This window comes from Erigeron canadensis, chromosome 1, assembly GCF_010389155.1.
Source record: "Erigeron canadensis isolate Cc75 chromosome 1, C_canadensis_v1, whole genome shotgun sequence".
In the NCBI taxonomy this organism is placed as follows: Eukaryota; Viridiplantae; Streptophyta; class Magnoliopsida; order Asterales; family Asteraceae; genus Erigeron; species Erigeron canadensis.
The window spans coordinates 33,554,873-33,575,334 of record NC_057761.1 but is presented as its reverse complement, the minus strand read 5'-3'; the positions used below and the strand labels follow the sequence as shown (position 1 = coordinate 33,575,334).

The 20,462-nt window shown below is 34.1% G+C and overlaps 2 protein-coding genes across 2 annotated transcripts; one reads left to right on the top strand and one right to left on the bottom strand.

Annotated features, from left to right (window-relative positions):
- The first annotated feature begins 1,054 nt into the window (after positions 1–1,054).
- On the top strand, positions 1,055–6,815 carry LOC122584909 (choline/ethanolaminephosphotransferase 1-like). The gene is made up of 19 exons (XM_043756984.1): positions 1,055–1,310; positions 2,090–2,246; positions 2,460–2,469; positions 2,567–2,617; positions 2,768–2,845; positions 2,924–2,999; positions 3,133–3,155; positions 3,586–3,686; positions 3,886–3,980; positions 4,081–4,149; positions 4,236–4,305; positions 4,432–4,495; positions 4,579–4,619; positions 4,710–4,794; positions 4,922–4,984; positions 6,059–6,117; positions 6,206–6,258; positions 6,374–6,446; positions 6,554–6,815. The coding sequence occupies exons 2-19, from the start codon at positions 2,110–2,112 to the stop codon at positions 6,573–6,575; spliced, it is 1,170 nt and encodes a 389-aa protein (XP_043612919.1). The 5' UTR covers positions 1,055–1,310; positions 2,090–2,109; the 3' UTR covers positions 6,576–6,815.
- Positions 6,816–15,501: 8,686 nt separating this feature from the next.
- Positions 15,502–20,358, bottom strand: LOC122585445. The gene is made up of 4 exons (XM_043757577.1): positions 20,059–20,358; positions 19,736–19,947; positions 16,611–16,890; positions 15,502–16,096 (listed from the first exon to the last, which is right to left on the bottom strand). The coding sequence occupies exons 1-4, from the start codon at positions 20,341–20,343 to the stop codon at positions 15,800–15,802; spliced, it is 1,074 nt and encodes a 357-aa protein (XP_043613512.1). The 5' UTR covers positions 20,344–20,358; the 3' UTR covers positions 15,502–15,799.
- Between the last annotated feature and the right edge of the window lie 104 nt (positions 20,359–20,462).

The window sequence follows — 20,462 nt, the reverse complement described above, 5'->3', positions numbered from 1 at the left end:
TGGATATCTTTAAACCACATCATTGAAGATGGTCATTAGCCTTAAGGCTAATCGTTTCCCAAAAGGGTTTCAAGGATGTCTGGTGTTTATTTTGATACGGTTGGTGAGTTCGTTTTTGAGTAAACACAACCACATATAAAAAAATATTATTAATTGAGTATGTGCTATCATATAATGACTTTTAAAGGAAAAATCTCATATCCATCATTTAAACCCATGATTATAGGTAAGTTCGGTTTAGTATTGATAGACTGATAACGGATGTCTAAAAACTAAAAAAGGTCTAGCAGGCTATTAGCAAATAAAATTTAGTCTTTGAACATTAGCTCAGTGCTTGAAACTTGAAAATACATTCCTCATTCAAAAGGTCTTATGTTCAAGTTTTGGAATGGACATAAAAAATCCTTTTATTAGGGCTTGGCTTAGGTATATCCAGGTTCAAGTCTCATGAGGCAAGGTTTTTACCCAATTAATCATTGTGCATTCAGACGGATTAGTTTGAGATTTCCCTCATTGGATATTTGAAAAAGGCAAATTTACTTCGAGGGAGCTATCTAGCGCGGGTTTGGTTAAGACAACATATGCTAGACCTCCGGCTGTTGAATCGCGATACGAAGTTTAAAGCGAAATTTACCGGCAAAAGAAAAAAGAGATATAATTTTGAACATTTGTTGCACTTGAAGTTTTTTCCTTTTTAGTTAAAATTTTAAGCCAATGATATTTTGCCCAGCTATTTAGAGGCACTCCCGGTTTTACCCAAGGTCTTGAGTTCGATCCTCATGGATGACAAGCCTTGGGGTTTTTCACTCCAAAATACTTGTAACGGCCCATGATCAACGTCTCATTGTCTAGTATATGTACAAGACTTCACCATTATACGGTGAGATTTTCTAATGTCGCATATCGACTTAATGTTTGAAATTTGTTTTCAAATTTTAACTAATAATATACTTATATTAGTGGATATGAATTTTCTTTCATAAACAACCAAATATATTAAGACATTTCCCAAAAAAAATATGCCAATCATTTGAGAGCATGGGTAGCACGTGAATCTAAGCAAAAGGCAAGGCCAAGTGGCCAAACCATCAAAACAAAAGATCAAAGATTTTTTACTTATATATATAGAGCGGGAATATTTAAAGCTTAAATTCTTCTATCCATCAACAACAAGATCTCCAGTTTGTTGACCGTGTGGTCAACGTGAATCTAAGACCTACTACTTTTTACTCTGCAGACCAGACCAGCTGCTTATTTCTTGAAAACACTTTCTGGGTTTCGTCACTTAATCTTTGATTTCTCTCTATAAGGTAAATAATCTGTTACACCTTTATTTTCACCTTTCAAAATTCCATATTTTTTAGATCCCAATTATCTTTTCATAAAGTATATATTCGACCTAATGGCCTTAAAAGACTTAAAATTATGTTTAGCCGGCCTAATGGGGTGTTGGAACCATGTTATTGTCACCGTTTACTGATCCCTTCCTGATATGATAATTGACAATAACTGAAATCCCTATATTTAGTAAAAATATATAATGGGCGTATTTACTCTTAAAGACATATTATAGGGTTTCCCATTAGATGATTGAAACTATGAGGACTAATGTTACACACATTAAACACCAGAAGGGTTGAATGTGTAAATGCGCTCATTATAAATAGAAAGTCATAAACCTTAAATTAAGGTTAGTGAGAAACTAATCCCTCCCTTAATTTCGTGTGCCTTTCCTCTAAGAAATTTGTGCATCATGTTCCAGTCATCTAATGAGAAACCCTATAATACGTCTTTAAGAGTAAATACGTCCATTATATATTTACTAGACATAGGGATTTCAGTTATCGTCAATTATCATATCAGGAAGGATAAAGGATCAGTCACGGTCACACTAACATGGTTCCAACATGGAGGTCTTTGATACAAATCTTGGGCAAAAGGGTTTATAATAGTATTGCATAAAGTTGTTCAATTAGACTATAAATTGAAAGTTGAACTTTTTCTTTTTATCTCAATTGTTGTAATGCCTTGTATGTTGTAGTTTTTTGAGAATATGAAATGATATTTTGTGTGTTTTCATATATGGCAGGCTGTTTAGCAAAATTTGCTATGGGATATATAGGTGCTCATGGTATCGATGAGTTGCGTAGACATAAGTATAGTGGAGTTGATCACTCTTATGTTGCAAAATATGTTCTACAACCGTTTTGGACAAAGTTTGTTACTTTCTTCCCTCTTTGGATGGCGTAAGCACCGATACACTTTTATAGTTATTTTTTTATAATAATTATTTCATTTTGTCGCGTTTGACTAGCATTTTCGGGAATGTGTGACAAATACATAGTATCCATTGTTCACTTAAATTTGATAATCCGTTTATTAAACTTTATGAACTATGTTGCGATTAAGCTTAACTTCTTGTTGCCTTTTGATCTTTTTGCATATGGTGGACTCTCTAGGCCCAATTTGGTAGGGAATTTTCTTCTATGCATTTATCTTGTTTTTATCTATAATTTTGAATTTGTTGACATACATTTCGTTCACTCACATATATTTCTCTTTTCAGATCACACTTACAGGATTCATGTTTCTGCTCACCTCTGCATTGCTTGGCTATGTGAGTTCTTGAGTTGGGAAATTCTTTATGTTCATCATATTACAATTGCCATCGTTTAAGGGTCCAAAAGTTATTACAAGAAGTTTTGATTACTTATGTTTCTTGTTGCGGTCTTTTCTGATGTTTATTTTACTTTTGGGCATGTTTTAGGTGTATTCACCTCTTTTGGATTCTCCTCCACCAAGATGGGTTCATCTTGCTCACGGATTACTCCTCTTCTTGTACCAGGTTTGAATATTTTATAGTTGTTACTAAACGGCTTTATCTCTTCATTGGTTATTTCAAATTTTCCTGTGATCATCATAGACATTTGATGCTGTTGATGGAAAGCAAGCAAGAAGGACAAATTCTACTTCCCCATTAGGAGAGCTTTTTGATCACGGTGATTGAAAAACTCTTGTTTCCCTCCAATGCATTATGTTTTTTACATTGCTCATATTTTTGCTTGGTAAAATATTAATTTCCTTTGTATATCCTTATGACTACCAAATCTATAATTTCTACTAAATTTGCAGGGTGTGATGCACTTGCATGTGCGGTATGTCCTGTTGGTTACTTTTTGTATTTTTTTTGCTGCCGCAACATTCAATGGAGGTGGTAGTTTTGACACTTTTGGTTACGAATGGGTTGATTTGGATTATATTATATTTCTAATGGGTCAAACACAAAGGATAGTTTTCAAGGAAGTGGGTCAAATTGGGTTGAATATAGGCCAAAGTGTAGTTTCTAATTCATAAAGCTTCTAAATTTATTATCTTTGAAAACTTGGGTAGATATTGACGAATCATGTTGACACACCAAGTGTAAAATCTATGGAAAAAAAGTGCCTGGACAAGCCCAGTCCGACCTGTGTCGTCACATACCCAAACTTACCTTGGAAGCCTATTGATATGTTACCCAACAAACCCACCCCCCCAATTCGCCACCTTCAGTTTATTGTCCAGTGTGCTTACCTGTGCATGACTCAGTTGGAAGCCTTGGCTTTTGGGAGCACTGCTATGTGTGGCAGAAATACGTTTTGGTTTTGGGTGATTTCAGCTATTACATTTTATACCGCCACATGGGAACAGTGAGTGCTATTCCTTTTCTTCTTTATAATTTAGAGTTGAACTTGCCAAAAGTTGTTTTTCTTTTGGTTTTTTTCTATGAAGTAGTTGGAATATCATTTAAATAGTCTCATCGACAAGTCACTGCTATCGTCTATCAAAGTTATAGAATATGTAAGAATCTTAAACTCCATTATAAGAACTATTTTACTAATGTTGCAGCTATTTCACGAACACTTTAGTCCTTCCAGTAGTAAATGGGCCTACAGAAGGTCTCATCGTCACATATATGGCACATCTATTTACAGCTATAGTTGGTACGTCTGTTTAAGACCTCAAACATTTGCTATTTTCGTCTTGCTGAATATTATTTGCATGCACCTCTGGATGTCATCACTAGTTACTTTCAAATTTCAGGTGCAGAGTGGTGGGCACAGGATCTTGGGAAATCTATTCCCCTCTTGAGTTCAGTTCCATATGTTAATGGTACGATTTCCCCCCTTTAATTGGTACATTTAAAATCTTTTAGTAATGTTGCTTCTCGATTTAAATGTTCAAATTATTGAGTTCAGGATTTCCTACAAGCGAAGCTGCTTTGTATTTTATGATAGCTTTTGGTGTTATACCAACAGTTGCATTCAAGTAATTCTCTTTGTTCTCTAATAACTTTTTATTTCTATTGTTGCGTATATCCATGATCCAAATTCAACATGATATTAGTCTTTTGCACTTATCAACTTGCTTTTTATTTATAACTTTTGCTTGCAGTGTGCAAACTGTTTATAAGGTTGTACAGTCTAGAAATGAAAGCATGCTAAAAGCTTTGGCTATGGTAATCTCAATTACTCATAGATAATTAGCATTCGTTTGTTAATTTTGAAGACGCTAATTTGATATTTCTAATCTTCCATTCAGAATTTCCCCTTTGCGACGTTACTAGTTGGAGTTTTGCTGTGGTATGTACTTGACTGAATTTCCTTCTCGAATTCGATTTGTACTTGAGATGAAATTTAGAGATTATTTACAAAGTCATCTCTTTACTTCAGGGATTATTTGTCTCCAAATAATTTAATTGGGAACAACCCACATATCATCATTATGGGAATAGGGCTAGTATTTGGATTTCTTGTGGTAAGCTTTTAGTTTGGTTGTAACCTTGAGTTTTCTTAGAATTCGTTTAGGTACAAACATCTAATTATTAAATTTCTTGCATGTAGAGGCATAAAAAACTAAATGGTCTATTTCGTATCTTGATTAGGGAAGGATGATATTGGCCCGCTTGTGTGATGAACCTAAGGGATTAAAGACTAGCATGTTCATGGTACGCTTTGTTCTATTCCACACACGAATCATATAAATCATAGTGCATTTGCATTCATAATGCCACAAATTTTCTCATTTTTCTGATGGCACTAATCCTACATGTAAGTGATGTAATCTCATTTCAGATGTGCCCTATAAATAAGTGCAACATTTCCCCCTTTTAAAATCACATTATTTTGCCCATAAGCAATGATTACAATATAGTAAGTTTATTAATGCTTCATAGTACTGGATTATCATAACCACTGTTATAAGTTATAACAGCCTAGTGGCTAGGTATCCTAATGTACTCACAAAAGGTCTCGGGTTCGAACCTTATTAGGTGAACATCTTGAGGGTGTCCATGGAAAAGGTTAGGGAACGGTCACGAGGTTATGCCGATTAGGCCATGTCATCTAAGTTAAAGACTTACCTTCCTCAGGTGATTAGCACAAGTAAAACTGTCAAACTCCCATCCGTTTACCACATTTTAGGGTTAAATTATCATACCAATAGTTAACTTGAAACTCACTAGTGTATTTGTGCCTTTGTGGATCTTGTCATAGCCAACACCATCTACATGTTTCTATATTAATTTCTGCATGATACTAAAAATAAAAGGTGTCTTTTGGGTTATCGTTTCAAAATGGAAAGAATCATTTTCTTAATAAATGATTAACATTAACTATGTAAATGAAATAACAATCAATTATGTTAACACTAGATTGGCCACCACCATAACTTTGCCCAACTAGACTACAATATATGGTAAAACTTGATTAATTGGTTAAAACGTTAGGTTTGGATTTCACATTTTCACTCTCACATAAAAGGGTAACAACTAAAAGCATGTTACATGAAAAAAGTAAGTTTGAATTGATCTTAATTATATACACTGACAATTTGTGTAAACATCATTACATTTTCATACAATAAACCGTAGGCTATATGCCCAATCCTACATTACTTGCATTTCAGATGAAGTATCTTAACATTTTTGACAACCTATGTTCTTCCATTTTGGACATAATTTTTGCTTATCTGCATAAGAGGTAGTGTAAATGTGTAATGCTTGATTCGTGATAATACGCAGTCCTTGTTCTATCTCCCGCTTGCGGTTGCTAATTCACTTACTCCCTGGATTAATGATGGGTATGTAGGTTTTTCTTCCATTTTTGTTTAGTTAGCTTGTATATAAAAGATCAATGATATTTTTATTTTATTTTTTATTTTTTGGCAGAATTCACTTGGTTGGTGAGAAATGGGTTCTTCTCGGTTTCTTTGTATACGCAGGTATGATTGTTGTCACGATATAGTAAAATCTTTATACGTAGTTGGCAACATTTATTCATGTTTGTTTCGTTTTTTCTATTAAATTTTGGTGGCTAACATAAGTTTTGTCCCTTAGTTGCGCTTTATATGCACTTTGCAACATCAATCATTCAAGAAATTACAACAGCACTCGGAATCTCTTGTTTTAGGTAAGCAAAATGCCAACATGTTACCCAGATTCAGTCCCCCCCCCCCCCCCCCCCCCCCCTTCCTTTCTATTGATCTTGAGTTACTGATTATATGGTGAAACTGCCAGGATCACAAGAAAAGTGGCTTGAGAAATTTTCTTCTTCATAGAGATCCGTTTTCGTGACTTATTTGCTTCACGCAATGCAGAATGCGTTCTGTGAAGCACGAACATTCTGTTGAGACCTTTCGATATTTATCATTTGTTGCTATAAATGTATTGAATTTCTGTTTTCAGAAGATTAGGTGCCCGCCTTAATTAGGTTAAAACACTTGAACTGCTGTTTTAAGCTCCATGTCAATACAATTCACTAATTCAGCTATTTGTCAAAGATTAGCGTGCTTAACAAAAAATGATTCATCAGTATATAATTAATAAAATAAAATGATTCCATCATTATTCTTCGAATTTTAGATGTGTACCTTAAGATTTACTAGGGTGGTTAAACGTTTACAGTTTCAAACTTTAAATGTCTTTTGCTACTCGTGTTAACATACTTGCTACTTGCATAGTTGCATATAGATCTCTATCTCTATCTCTAATACTTTATAAATCATTTACCCTTTTTTTTCCTTAAAAAAGAACTTGATATACTTAATTTGTCCCTCTTTTTATCCATTAGTTTGAACGAGAATAAATACTCGCGCGTTGTGACGGTGAGATAGTGGGGGTGATAGCTAGGTCATAGAGTGTAATATGTCATAAAGTGTGATAGGTTGTAGGAGTTGATATGTCATAGAGTATAATAGTCAAATGCCTTAGCCGTACGGACTCTGTCATCGGATTTAAAAATTCGTTGAAAGTATATCGAATGACATCTCTAATGAAAGAGTATGAAATTTTAAGAACACTCATATAATTTTTATAATGTATCGATGTACGGTTTTAGAGATAAAAGATTTTGAATGAATTGGAGGAATAAATGATTTATGAAGTAGAGGGAACAAAAATGATTAGTTGAGATTTGAAGGAGGGAGAAATGGTATTATAGTTATTTTAGGTAGTTATAGAAATAGAATAGATAGGAGGGGCATTTTGGAAAAGTACTTAAAATCAATATTGAAAATTTTAGTTCAATGTTAAAAATCTAGAGGAAATCTGCTTTATAATATAGTATAGATATACATATCATCACCTAACATTCCTATAATATTCTTAAATCTCAATCACTCATTTTCCTCAAATCTCAACCACTCATTTTTTTCTCTCTCCCATAAATCATTTATTCCTCTAATTCATTCAAAATCTTTTATCTCAAAAACCGTACATTGATAAATTATAAAAATTATATGGGTACTCTTAAAATTTCATGTTCTTTCATTAGAAATGTCATTCGATATAATTTCGACGAAATTTTAAATCAAAGGGTGGAACCCGTACCGCTAAAGAATTTGACTATCACACTCTATGACCTATCATCTCATATAACCTATCACACTCTATGACCTATCACCCCCACCATCTCACTGTCGCAACGTGCGAGTACTTTTTTTTTCTTTTCATAAAATAATTACTCTATTTATGATGATAATATAAAAAAACATCAATTAAACAAGTGACATTCACAAGTTTTTAATTAACAATTAATGATAAATATATGATGGTATTCGATCTTATATCGTTCGTGAATGTATGAAAATAGTTGAAAGTTTGATCTTAATTTGTTACAAATATAATCATTAGAACTTTTTTCTAAAAATGTACATTTTACTAGAAGTCCAGGAACTCATATCATTTAATAAATGTCTAAGCAATATAATGATTAAGCAAAATAATTAATTTTTATATTTATTATTATTAACCTTAGATATAAAACATTTAAAAAACTTTCATTAGAAATAATGCTGCATTTTTTCACACTTTTAGTTAGTGTGAACAAATTAAAATTTTTGTCACGCTTTTATGTGTGTAAAAATATATAGAACTAAAAGTGTGTAGAAATTTATCCATACTAAAAAGTGTGTTTATTTTGTAACATCACATTTGTCCACACATAAAAGCGTGACAAAATTTTTAATTTATTCACACTGACTAAAAGTGTGGACAAATATATAATTATGTATAGTGTTTACATTATTAATAATTAAGTATTTTTTTTCACGTATAAACCAGACTTAACTTTTAGTAAGTAAAGTAAGTTATAATGATCATGATAGGATGCGTTGGGCATCCGTTCAATCCTTCTGGCATATCGTTGATGTGCGGCCTAGTTGGCCCTTTGGGTCTCCTTCATTGCCGCTTTGACGCGACGTAATGAAAAGAAAAAAAATATAATAGGTATTTAGTTAGTTGACATAAAAAGAAAAAACAATAATAGTAATCGTATTTTGGTACCACATAAAGTTTAGACATCTAACACTAAAAAGTTTTATTTACTAAAATTTTTTACTTATGAACGAATTAATATTCTATACATTATATATTAAATTAAAATTTAAGGGATGTTTGGTTCATAAAGTCTATGAGAATTTAATGAATGAAATTAAAAAAATTCTTGTCATTTTAAGTTAATACTAGTAATTCTAAAATCTTTTTCACCAAATTATAGTACAATCTTTAAAACAAATAACCTATTAATTTAATACATATGTAATAAGGCTAATACAATATCTCCATTTATACTATGATAATTATATATTAGATAAAGACCATAATCAAATTATAGATATTATTTTTACACAAAAATTCATATTATAATTAAGATATCAGAATAAAAAAAAAAAATTATTCGCGTTGTGTTGCATGAATATTGTACTAATATTTATTTAAAAAATAGATAGATATCGTCATATCTATAACATATACAATTTTTTTTTTTTTCAAATCTCTTAAACTTTTAATATGGAAATTGTTCAAAATACCCTAAAATGCAAAAGTTTAAATGTTAATTATCCCGTATTTTTCAAGAAAAAAATTTTATTCTCCTTACTTGACTTCGAAATTTAGAGGAAATTGATTATGGTCCTTCATGTAAGTTGTGGGTTTCATTACGTAGTTACACAATAGTTCAAGGGGTCTACATGAAACCTTTCTTTTTCCCTTCTTTACAAAGTGGCGGCAGTTATCAACGGTATTCTGAAGTTTCAGAAATAAATAAAATAAAATAAAAACACCCTAAAATTTTGTCACATAGAATTCATTTTATAACATCACATTCTTGCAATTTTTATCTGCAAATTTGTTTATTGTTTCCATTTCTGAAGAATCAATTACGAAATAGTATATGTAGTTCTTACTCCTTTTTTTTTCCCTTTCCTTATTTCGTTCTTTCCGTTTGTGTAAATTTAGTGAAAACAACCCGAAAAATACACGCACAATTAAATTGTGTGTAACGAGATAAGTATTTACAGATATCTCGTAACATACGATGGATACCGAGGACTTACAATCAGAATTACTTGCCTTGCGAAGATTATACAGACTTCTTGTAAACAAGGAACAGTTTGTGCAAGATTCAGACTCTCAAAATGTAAGTTGGTTGATATTTATGATTAAAATTAATATTCATATTGTTTTTTGATTCATTTAGTTTTTCTATTTCTAATTTATTATTGATACTGATGTAGATTTTAAAATTCTATTAATTTCTATATATTTATTACAAAATTATACAAAGTTAACGAAAGATGTTGGTATGACCCCGTCGGCATGGAGCAACAAATGTTTTGAGAATTCAAGATTTAGTTATGCAGTTCTAATACTTTCGGTTTTTGAGAACTGCTTGAATCGATCCCCTCTTTTTTCGGTATTTTTTTGAATTGAAGTTGTACAATTTGTTAAATGGAAGAATTTTTGTTTATAAATGGTACTATCATTGAATACTAGTATATTACAATAGGCTTTTGGCGTGGCGGCGTTCAAGATATATACAGGTTTACCCATCAATCAATTGGTTGTTGGTTCAAGTCCTAACCGGGACAAGGGTAAAGGGCGTGAGTTTGCTATTCAAAAAAAGTGAGGCATGTGAGACTGTGAGCGAACAATGTATACAAAAGTGAAAATTTATGTACATTTATCAATAACCGTTAAGCATCCCATGAAATGGAGAACTATATGTCTTAATTTTCTCTGTGTTTCATTCTATTTTCATATTGAAGACTTTTATGTTTCTTTTGAAAAAGTTGGGCAAGAATGCAAAACGGCTGCTGAAAAAATTACTGGATGATGTTGCCGAAAAAGCTTTTGAGACTCATGCAAAGGTATGCAATGTTCTTTGCTTCTTGATGCCAAATTTCGTTCCTTCTGTAAGTATTATTTGGATTATAATTATGGAGTAACTCGTATTATCAGATGGTAGGTACTCAACGTAGAACATCTTACAGCCCGTGGTCAATGCAAGAAGAGCAGCCCAGAGACGGACTAAATCTGCAATCTTTCTCTCTGAGAAATGCATCAACATCTAACAGGGATTCAAATATGCAGAACTTTGACTTATTAACTGGTCCAACAGATCAACTGTTTTCTTCCGGGCTGTCAACAAGCATCTCACCAGGTGAATCTAGTTTCAGACTAAAAAAGTGTCGGATATGCCAGAAACCAAAGGTGAAACAGTTGATTAGAGAGGTTAGTATTCGAGATAGTGAATCTTTTACACCCGGAAGAGCCTGGGAGGTTGGAAATGAGCCAAGCGGAGTTGGAGGGTTTGCACATTCATCAAATAATCCTTTTGCAGACGATGTTTTTGAATCGCTATCTTTGACTAATCTAATTGACGAAGAGGATCAAATATCTAGAGACGCTTCTGCTAAGATTCAAAAGATAGAATCATGTTTATTGAGTCTGCAAGTAGTAGCCACACGTGTTGATTTTATTGAAAATCTTTCTGAGAATGAACCGAGTCAAATGGAAAACTTTGCTACAAGCAGAAGTGACCTAAATAGTAGCAAAACAGACCAAGGGACTTGGCACTTCACAGAGACGGCTCCACAATCTTATGACCAGACAGCCAAGTCCTATAACGAGTTGACCTTGCCAACGGAACCATCGGTTGCAAGGCCCGTGAGTATGATGCTACCTGGTAGTCAAACACAAGTTAGTCAAAGAAACCAGCATCGTTATATGGCAGAGGAAACATATACTCCTTTTCATCATACCGGGGAATCTTCAAAGATACCAGCCGAACAACTTAGTCTAATAGACCAGTATCCTCATATGCCAGAGGAAACTTATACTTCTTATCATCGTACTGGGGATTCGTCAAAGATATCAGCAGAACAACAACTTAGTCTAATAGACCAGTATCATTATATGCCAGAGGAAACTTATACATCTTTTTATGGTACTGGGGTCTCTTCCAATTTGAATCAAACGGACAGCATTTACCGTCCATCACATGGGAATTTTTCAAGTCCGACAAAAGGAGATTCGTTGGATCATATGCAGATGACCCAGTTATGGATCCCACCTGGTGGATCCATAATTCACGGTAGACATGATAATGAGCGTAAAGAATCTGAAAAATTCACAAGGCCAAAAAACCATGGTGAAAAGCATAAAGATGTAGATAAAATTGACCATCACAAAGGGACTCGAGAAAGACACAAGCTGGTTGGGCCAAAGAGAGTGGTTTCTCCTAAAAGCCAGTTGGATTCAGACAGTACAGGTTCAAGCTCAGACCATCCCTCAAGTTGGACAACTCAAAGTCAAAGTCAAAGTCATAGTCAGAGTCATAGTGAGAGTCAAAGTCAGAGCCCAAGTCAGCAAGCTTCTAGTGGTCTTAGTGATAGTGAGAGCGAGACGGGGCTGCAGTCAGGATCAAGCAGAAGCAGAGACCAAGAAGGGAGTGATAGTGAAATGTACTCGTTTTCAAGTCAGAGTGAGAGTCCTAATATCAATAGCTCAAGCGGATCTTCTGCGTCAATATCAAGGGAGAACGTTTCTACAAAAGGTCACCAAAGGGTTAGTCGTGATGAAATGAAGAGTAGACGTGAGAGCAAGGTGAGCTCGGATTCAAGTCGGGATCAGAGTCTTGCGCCCAGCGAATCTTCCGGGTCAATATCAAGGGAGAATGTTCCTACAAAGGGTCACCAAAGGGTTAATCATAATGAGATGAAAAAAAGTGAGAGCAAGATGAGATCAGATTCAAGTCGGGATCAGAGTCCTTACGTGAGTAGCTCAAGCGAATCTTCAGTGTCAATGTCACAGAAGATGGTTCCTACAAAGGGTCACAAAGAGGGTACACAAAAAGAATCTAAGAGAAAAAGTCAGAGCAAGATGCACTTGTTTTCAACTCGGGTTCAGAGTCCTAAAATGAGTAGCTCAAGTGAATCTTCAGGGTCAATATCAATGAAGGTGGCTGCTACAAAGGGTCACAAAAAGGGTAATGAAAAAGAACCGAAGAGCAAAACTGAGAGCAAGATGGAATTGGTCCCTACTCAGGGTCAGAGTCTTAATATGATCAGTAGCTCAAGCGAATCCTCAGGTTCGATATCAAGAAAGGGGTATGCTACAGATGGTCACAAAAAGGATAATCAGAAAGTACCGAAGACTAAAAAGGAGAGCAAGATGAAATTGGTTTTAAGACATGGTCGAAAGATGGGTAAGGCAAGCAAATCCTTAGGTACGATATTAAAGAAGGTGGCTGCTAGAAAGGGTCACCATAAGGATAGCCACAAAGAACCAAAGAGTAAAATTGATAGCAAGATGAGTTTGGTTGATCAGAGTCCTAAAATGAGTAGCTCAAGCGAATCCTCAGGTTCAAAATCAAGGAAGTCAGCTACAAAGGGTCAGAAAAAGGACAAGGAGAAAGAAGCGAAAAGTAAAAGTGAGAGCAAGATGAAATTGGTTTTATTTCATGATAAAGGTTCTAAGACAAATAGCTCAACAGAACCCTCGGGGTCAAAATCAAAGATGATAGTTCCTGTTAAGAGTCACGTGAAGGGCGATAAAAAAGAACAGAAGGGGAACGGCATTGGTACATTGACGAAACTTAAAGACAAGTTTGCAATCATGTTCCACAACCACCAACACCACCATCACCACCACCACCACCACCATCATGGTGGTGATGAGGATAAGCATAAGAAAAAATCAATATGGAATCATGCTAAACATGCTATTGGACGTAAGAAGAAAAAAGACGAGGCTATGAGAGATAAGGCACTCAAGCAAATTGAATATAAGTTTGATGAGGATATCGGAGAAAAGGCAGTCAAGAAGGTTGAGAATCAGTTAGTTGTTCACAAAGCAGAACACAAAAAACAGAAAGCTCAGCTGAAGTCAATCGTGGGCGGGTTGTTGAAATATTCCAAACCTTCCAAGAAATCTGAGAAGTCTAAAGCTTCCGCAAAAAAACCTTCAAGCAGTAAAACACCAAGCGGTGGAAACAAAGGTAATAAGATGCAGTGGTTGACGATACTGCGAAACCAAAGGAAAATAAAGAGGATTGAGAAATTACGTGGAAAACTTAATAAAGGTTGACAATACAAAGTCGAGATAGATTCAGGCAAAGCATGTAGATTTTACATGCTTATTACTGGGCAAAACGGGTTAGGTCAGGTTGGCCCGACCAGTAGACATATTCTTTTGTTTTCTATGTTCTTGAACTTTGGTCAAAGAACCAGTATAATGGTATAATGGTAATCTTAACTTGGAAGTATGCTATACAGGAGGTTTCATGCCTTTTGAATACATTTCAATTGCCTTTTTACCTGTTTACATGTTTCTGTAGTTTTTGAGAACTTACCCATTAAAGTATAAATGTTACCCATAAATGGGTTGAAGTGGAAACAACCTCAATTCATCTAAACTAGGGGGTGGATTTGAGTCAAGCAACGAATTGAATTCGAAATAATATTGAGTACAACTTACATATCTAGTGTTCCCAACTTTCTGTTGATGCTGAGAAATGCTGCATTCGAGATCTAAAAGCTAGTGTTCGGGTTCAAGCGATCACTTTTATCCAAGCAAAAGTGCCTTTAAAATGGCTGTATTATTAGGATTATAATTTGGTAGGTAGCAAATGACCAACACCAGGTATATCTCATGGTCATGAATACATTATGCATCTCTGCAAACTCACAGGTTCAATCCTTGTCACAAATGAATACTGCCTTCTATGTCCCTAAAAATGGATCCCATTAGTCCTTATTGTCTTACGTAATCATGTTCACAATTGTCAGCTAACTCCCATGCCTAAAAAGTAAAATCAAGATGGCATGATGGTCAAAATGGGTTTGGGTGAGACTTGTCCCTTGTTAGTTCATGTCAAAACGTGTCAAATTAGACCCACAATCTTGTACATGTCAAAACGCCCATGCTCCCCGTTACCCCTCGCCCCTGCCCCTAGTGGTGGATCTAAAATATCGTATTAGAGTATGCCGTATCTTTTTTAATACGTGTATACGATGTGCACTCTTTGTATTTACATTAGATTTTAAAAAAATCGGAAAACAAATACTTATATTTTTTTGAAGGGTGTGCAAGTGCATACTCTCTCTTTTGTATATGAATCCTTCCCGCCCTCGCCACTGCCCCCAGTCACCAATCCCCCCTCCCCAACACACACACACCCAACTTATGGAGTGTCCTTTTAATGATAATAACTCTCAAACGTTCACTTGTGTATGTTCGTATAGACTATTTCAGGGTCATTATAGCCTCAAAAACAGAGTTAAAAATATGGGGGTATAGTAAAGGTACATTGAGATATAATGGGGCTGTTACGAGTATTAAACTAGGATGGCCACGTTTGAGGGTATTATCCTTAGGTTGATCTTTTGTCCTATTTTATGTTCAACTGACTATACCCAAAATATATACGGAGGTTTTAAACTTAAGATCTTTTACGAGGAAATGGGACTCTTACCACACCTTGTCCTTGAAGATTGTTAGATCTGGGTAAAACAAGTGATTTAAAAATTAAAAAAAATGCAAATTTCAAATGCTTACTACTGAGCAAAACGGGTGGTTCAGGCTGGGCCGACGAGGAGACACGATGTTTTCTGTGTTTTGTTTCCTTTTTTCTTGAAATTTATACACATTTTTTAAAATGAGGTAGACACTATATTATTACCATATAAATACTGAAATACCAATACTACAACATTCTACCGGTGTATTATACATCTAACGCCACTATCCTACAAGTTGGATGGGCTTACAGCAGATAAAACAATACACAAATGAAACTGAACCATAAGAACAAAGGATTCCAGGAAATAAAACATTGACATTATCATATGACCAGCCGTTCCTTTCCAGCCGTTCTGTACGAAATTTACCAGCAGCAAAAATGTCCAGTAAAAACTTTATTTACGCCCATTGTCCAGAAATGCTACATTTGAGATCCAAAGGCTGGTCTTTGGTTTCAAACTATCAGTTTTCTCCAAGCAGAAGCGACTTTAAAATGGCTTCTTTATTGGGATCATATTTTGGTAGCGCATGACCAACACCGGGTAGCTCATGGTAATGAATCCATGGTAGCTTTTTTGCTATGTATCTCTGCAAATTCACAGGTACTACCCAATCGTCATCTCCGTGCCACATATGTACACTTCCCTCATTGTTTGGGAAAGGGTTCTCTAATTTCATTGGATCGAATTCCCATTTACCAAACCCGACTCTCATGTCCCTAAATATGGACTCTGCTAGTCCTTGTTGTCTCACGTAATCCTGTTCACAGTTATTTTCTCAAGTTAACTCACATGCCTTAAAAATAGTTGTGGCAAGATGGGTGGGTTACATGACGGGTCAGGTGAAATGTGTCACTTTTTAGAATATGTAAAAGCAAGTCAGGTTGATCTGCAAACACTACTTGTCCTTTCAGAAGTTTTTAGTAGTTTTGTTGATTATTACTATTAGTTTATTACTTGAATAAAGCATACTCTGAAGAGAAAATTAGAAGGTAAAACATTTTTTAAATACATTTTGGGAGACTTTCAACCCGTTTGACTTATCTGACATGTTACCTTTTTAGCCACATCGAACTAGTCATTAATGATCGGCTTCATTGGTACCTTTTCGGTATGCGTTTTATTTAACCAATGTTAGCTTTAAAATCTAGCTTCAGTTTTCGCTATTTGACCCAGTTGTAAATAAGAGATCAAAATTGTCGTCTTTAGTGGAAACAGTTGTAGCTCTGTCCACTTTTTGCGTCCGAAGGTTTTGAAAATAGATTTAGTTGTACCTTTAGCGATGGGATTGGTGTTGGTGACCTTTGTCCACTACTCTTGGCCAAAACTTCCCTATCCGAAGATGATAAATTAGCCCTTCCAGCTATAACGCTTGACCCAGGAAACAATTTTTGAGTGTTCCACCAGTACACCAACCACGGCACGTAGTGTGACACCGCAACTGCCCATTGGTCTTGAAGTGGTTGTAACTTGTACGCCTCCCATGATACGTTGGTCGGGAAGCTAGACCACCAGTAGTTTACAACTGGTGAAATCAATGCCACTCCTTGTAACCTGTATGAAAAAATAAACCCATAAACCATTTTGCACACTTGAACAATTTACAGTAACGTCATAAACCTTTTATAAATTTCTCAATTTCATATGTTGGTTATACATTATATGTTGGTGATTATAATAATAGAGAAATGTTCATTTTAATCTAATAAGGTGAGTTCCAAGAACTAATTTGGATCTTTAATATCATTTAGTTCAATGGTTGATAGTTTGATACGTTTATATCCACAATCACTTCCACCCAATTTTTAGGATCAACTTTTTTAGGTAGACCAGACAAATTATACTGTTGCAATCTTAATATCCTCCGATATTATAAGAGTGATATACTTTCAAGAATAATTTTTTTTCTTAAGATCAATATCAAATTCACAGGTTAACACTTATAAAGTAAAATCACATGTGACTGAAACTATATATATATATATAAAATCTTAAATGTTTTTTTAACAAGGAAAATGCTAAATGCAATCTTTAACATGCAGAAAAAAATTGTATCTTCTATATCAAAAGTCCAAAACTGAATTTTATAGTAATTGTGCAACTATTTAATGCATCTTAAAAACAACCCAAATATTACGTTTAACAATCCTTCGAACGAATGCAATAAACTAACAATTTCTATAAATAAAGATATGTACACTTAATAGACATCAATGAAACTAATGACGTATAAAACTTACCATTTTAAAATATAATCAGGGACGGCTCCAGCTTGGAGGTAGTGGGGTCAGTTGTCATCACTCCAATTTTAATACAATGTAATTTTTCAAAATTTAAATGGTATATTTGTAATTTCCTTGTAAAAGTAAGAAAAAATAAGTAGGAAATAAATATAAATGTTACCTTCGTTGTTAACTTGTCATAAACTTATTATTTGTATGTCATTGGTCATCAAACATTAATTTTAAGATAGATTTTTTCATTAAGAGATTAAAAAAACCCAAGTTGTTTTCATTTTTAATAGAAAGAATGAAGTATAATTTAGAGAAAAAACTTTCGTTGTTTGGGTATGTAAATGTGTAGTATATTATAGTGGAATTGTTTATAGAAAATGTATTTTCTTTTAATTTATTATATATATTTATCACAAACAATTAATTATAATTATCATAATATAGAAAATATATATATATATAAGAGCTGATTACAATAAATTTAAAGAAGTATATTTTTTGAGTTTTTTGTATTATATGATTGAATACGTTTTCATTTAATAAGATCTTGTTTGATACGTGTGGTCATTATTTATTAAGAAAAACTAGTATTTTTAAATATGAGTTTTAGACTTGGTGTAGATAACAAATTCTTTTAAGGGTCCATTTTCTATTTTCAAGCTAGGGCTCTTTTTTTGTTTTGTTTTTTTTTTCCTTCTATTTTCGGATACGACTGTTATAAATATGACAAATAACTTTTAATTTTGCCCCATCGCAAAAAAATTCTGGCTTCGTCCTTGAATATAATTTTTCATATTTTAAGAAAATATCAATTTCATTCAATTTTTTAACACATGTGATATGATTTGTAACTTTTAACCTCAAAACCCGTTAATAAAACCAATTTTTTTGGTTGAAGGGCAAATCAAGCGACCACAAAGAGAAAAGGCTCTAATCTCTAATGACAAAATTTGTTTGAATTGTATAAACTATTTTTAAAATAATTAATTATTGATCGATGCATGATAAGCGTGGATCCCTTAGGCCGCTCGTAGTAGATGGATGACGAGCTCGTCCAAAACCATTTCCAGCTCGTCATTTTTGGAAGCTAATGTCAACGAGTGTTCGTATCTCGTCGAAATAGAGTCTGTTCGGAATTAAGAACTGCTTGGACGAGCTCGTGTGGGGCCGTTGCATTAATAAAAAAAAAATCAAAAAAGTTTAAAAAGAGGTGAAGAAGAGATTTAGGAAGGAGCTTATTAAAAGACACCTAATACGAGTAGTACACATTTTTTTTTTCATCGACTAAAATGAATACTACCGAAACAAACAAAGATCTTTTGGCCGGTCAAATCACACACGTTTACCAACTTTTTTGATCACATTCCCATTAAATTACCACTAATGTTTTGTCTTTCGTTTTAAATTAATTATTATATTATATTATATTTTTTTCGAACATTCAGTCAGTATAAAACGTCAAAAAAACCTCATTGTATAATTGTAAAACCTTGCACGTAATCTAAACAATGAGATATTGACTATGGTCCGTTATAAGTATTCAGACTCTTTCCGTTTCGTCACCCATGACCCGGCGTCATTGGATCGTCCATTAGGCTATCGGGTCGTTACCGGGTCAAGGGTCCAACGTCGTTTGGTCCACTTTGTTGTAATAGAGTCGTGTGTCTGTTATCATTTTTTTTAAATATGAATGTGATATGGTCGTTGGATAATATATTGATGTCATAGGGACGTTTCACCCACGTATACTAGCACTCTAATGAATATGGATTTATTTAATTTTATATTAGAATTATGATGAAGAAACTTTGATGACACCTCATTAACCACTCAAAACGGACATGACTTGGTACCTCATACATTTAAAAAATTAAAATTAAAAAAAGAACCGGTATGCAAACAGAGCTATGTTATATACTGCTTTATCGATGAAGTAACTAGGAATTGATTTCAGCTCTCAATTGAGAAATTACTTAACATTATGATTAGATAGACATGAGATAGAATTTAAACTTACAAAGAACTTATCTTAACTTTTTAATTTTCTCCTAACTTTTTAAGTTAAAAATCAGCAGAAAATGTAACTACGTACTCATTAATTTATTACCAAACGTTAATTTATATATGTTGTATGTCATGTCATGTAATTAGTATAGAAAACGTACCTATGAGGAATGTACTTAAGGCTGCCCCAACCACCTTGCATACCCATGGAATATGAAATCACATAGAATTTAGAACCAAGTTCAAGTTTATCAGCAAGATCTTCTATATCCGATGCGAAACTCTTAATCGTTCGTTTCGGGTCCACGTCACTCTCTCCATAACCCGGCCTATCAAATGCCACCATGTATATCTTGAGTTCTTCAAACAATTCCTTCAATATATATCGTAAAAATATTCACAAGTTATAGTTCTAAATTTTCACGTACGTGACAAATTCGAAAAATTAATAGAAAAGCATTAGCAATAGTGTATGATTAATTACCGGATGATAAACTGATTCATCGTAGCGGCAAGCACCAAAACTATGAACGAAGACGATTTTATAGTTGGCTGTATCTCTAGAAACGCCATATTCGTGATATGCAAGATGTCTACCGTCTCGAAGGATGACACGTGGTCCAGTTACAGGTGGTCCGTGTGATGAACCACATAGGTTTGGTGGTGGAGGGATGGTGTTTTGATATGCATAGGCTAACAATCCGATGAAGAACAACACTGCGCGCGCGGTTTTGTTGAATGTTTTATTATTGGGTTGGTGAGCGTTCATTGTTGATTTTGATATAAGGCTAATAGGTTGAGAGGTAGACTTGCTTTTTATAACGCGATGTCAAGAATCTCTACGGGTGATGTATTCACTTTCACAATACATCACCAAATTATCTTGTA

Bases quoted from the DNA above. Each gene is read 5' to 3' on its own strand.
- LOC122584909 (XM_043756984.1), top strand. From the start codon at position 2,110: ATGGGATATATAGGTGCTCATGGTATCGATGAGTTGCGTAGACATAAG. The intron at 2,618-2,767 runs GTGAGTTCTTGA...GGCATGTTTTAG, and splicing joins CCTCTGCATTGCTTGGCTAT to GTGTATTCACCTCTTTTGGA. The intron at 4,150-4,235 runs GTACGATTTCCC...TATTGAGTTCAG, and splicing joins TTCAGTTCCATATGTTAATG to GATTTCCTACAAGCGAAGCT.
- LOC122585445 (XM_043757577.1), bottom strand. From the start codon at position 20,343: ATGAACGCTCACCAACCCAATAATAAAACATTCAACAAAACCGCGCGC. The intron at 19,948-20,058 runs GTAATTAATCAT...TATATATTGAAG, and splicing joins ATGAATCAGTTTATCATCCG to GAATTGTTTGAAGAACTCAA. The intron at 16,891-19,735 runs GTACGTTTTCTA...TTTTTCATACAG, and splicing joins CTTAAGTACATTCCTCATAG to GTTACAAGGAGTGGCATTGA.